The following is an 885-nucleotide window of genomic DNA, read 5'->3' on the forward strand; positions in this document are numbered from 1 at the left end:
CGTGTGTTACTGGTGGAAAGAAACGAAGAACCCCAACGCGCCGACAATCGAAGAAAGAAGAGCAAAGAGACTCAAACACAAACACCTGCAGCAGCAGCAGCAGCAGCAGCAGCAGCAACAGCAGCAGCAGGAGAAACAGCAGCAGGAGAAACAGCAACAGCAGGAGGAGCAGCAGCAGCAGCAGTAGCAGCAGCAGCAGCAGACGTTTCAACCCCACACGCTCAGCCCTTCACCCTGAGCTAGCTAGCTAGCTATCCGCTAGCTATCGAGCTGGCTAGCTGTACTCCTAGCTAGCTACACCTCTCCCTAGCTAGCTAGCTAGCTAGCTAGCTAGCTACATATCTTCCTAGCTAGCTAGCTAGCTAGCTAGCTACATATCCTTCTAGCTGGCTAGCTAGCTAGCTAGCTAGCTGTCTGCTAGCTACATATCTAGCTGAGTAGCTATACTCCTAGCTAGCTAGATATCTGGCTAGCTAGGTAGCTAGCTAGCTAGCTAGCCAGGCCATAGCTAGCTACCTAGCTAGCTAGCTGGGTGGCTCGCTACGCTGCTAGATATCCAGCTAGCTAGCTAGCTAGCTAGCTAGATATGTAGCTAGCTAGCTAGCTAGATAGTAGCTAGCTAGCTACTGCCTGAAATGATTTGATTCTGAACAAACCAAATCGCATTAATCTATCTAAAGCCATCGAGCTATAATATGTAGATAGCTAGCTAGCTAGCTAGCTAGCTAGCTAGCTATCTAGCTAGCTAGATATGTAGCTTAGCTAGCTAGCTAGCTAGCTAGCTAGCTACATATCTAGCTAGCTAGCTGCACACATAGCTAGCTAGCAAGAGAGATAGATAAAGCCACAGCTAGCTAGCCAGCTAGCTAGCTAGCTACATATCTA

At 48.7% G+C, this 885-nt stretch overlaps 1 protein-coding gene across 1 annotated transcript in view; it reads left to right on the top strand.

The window, feature by feature from the left end:
* EMH_0071830 (uncharacterized protein) overlaps positions 1-187 on the top strand; it is a gene marked incomplete at both ends in the record, with an annotated part of 446 nt that extends 259 nt beyond the window's left edge. The window contains 2 exons of the mRNA XM_013499143.1: positions 1-5; positions 92-187. Coding sequence (XP_013354597.1) covers positions 1-5; positions 92-187 — 101 coding nt within the window. The remainder of the gene's footprint in view (positions 6-91) is intronic.
* Positions 188-885: the final 698 nt, after the last annotated feature.

The sequence above is a fragment of the Eimeria mitis genome, genomic scaffold, assembly GCF_000499745.2.
Source record: "Eimeria mitis Houghton genomic scaffold, Emh_scaff4039, whole genome shotgun sequence".
NCBI lineage: Eukaryota > Apicomplexa > Conoidasida > Eucoccidiorida > Eimeriidae > Eimeria > Eimeria mitis.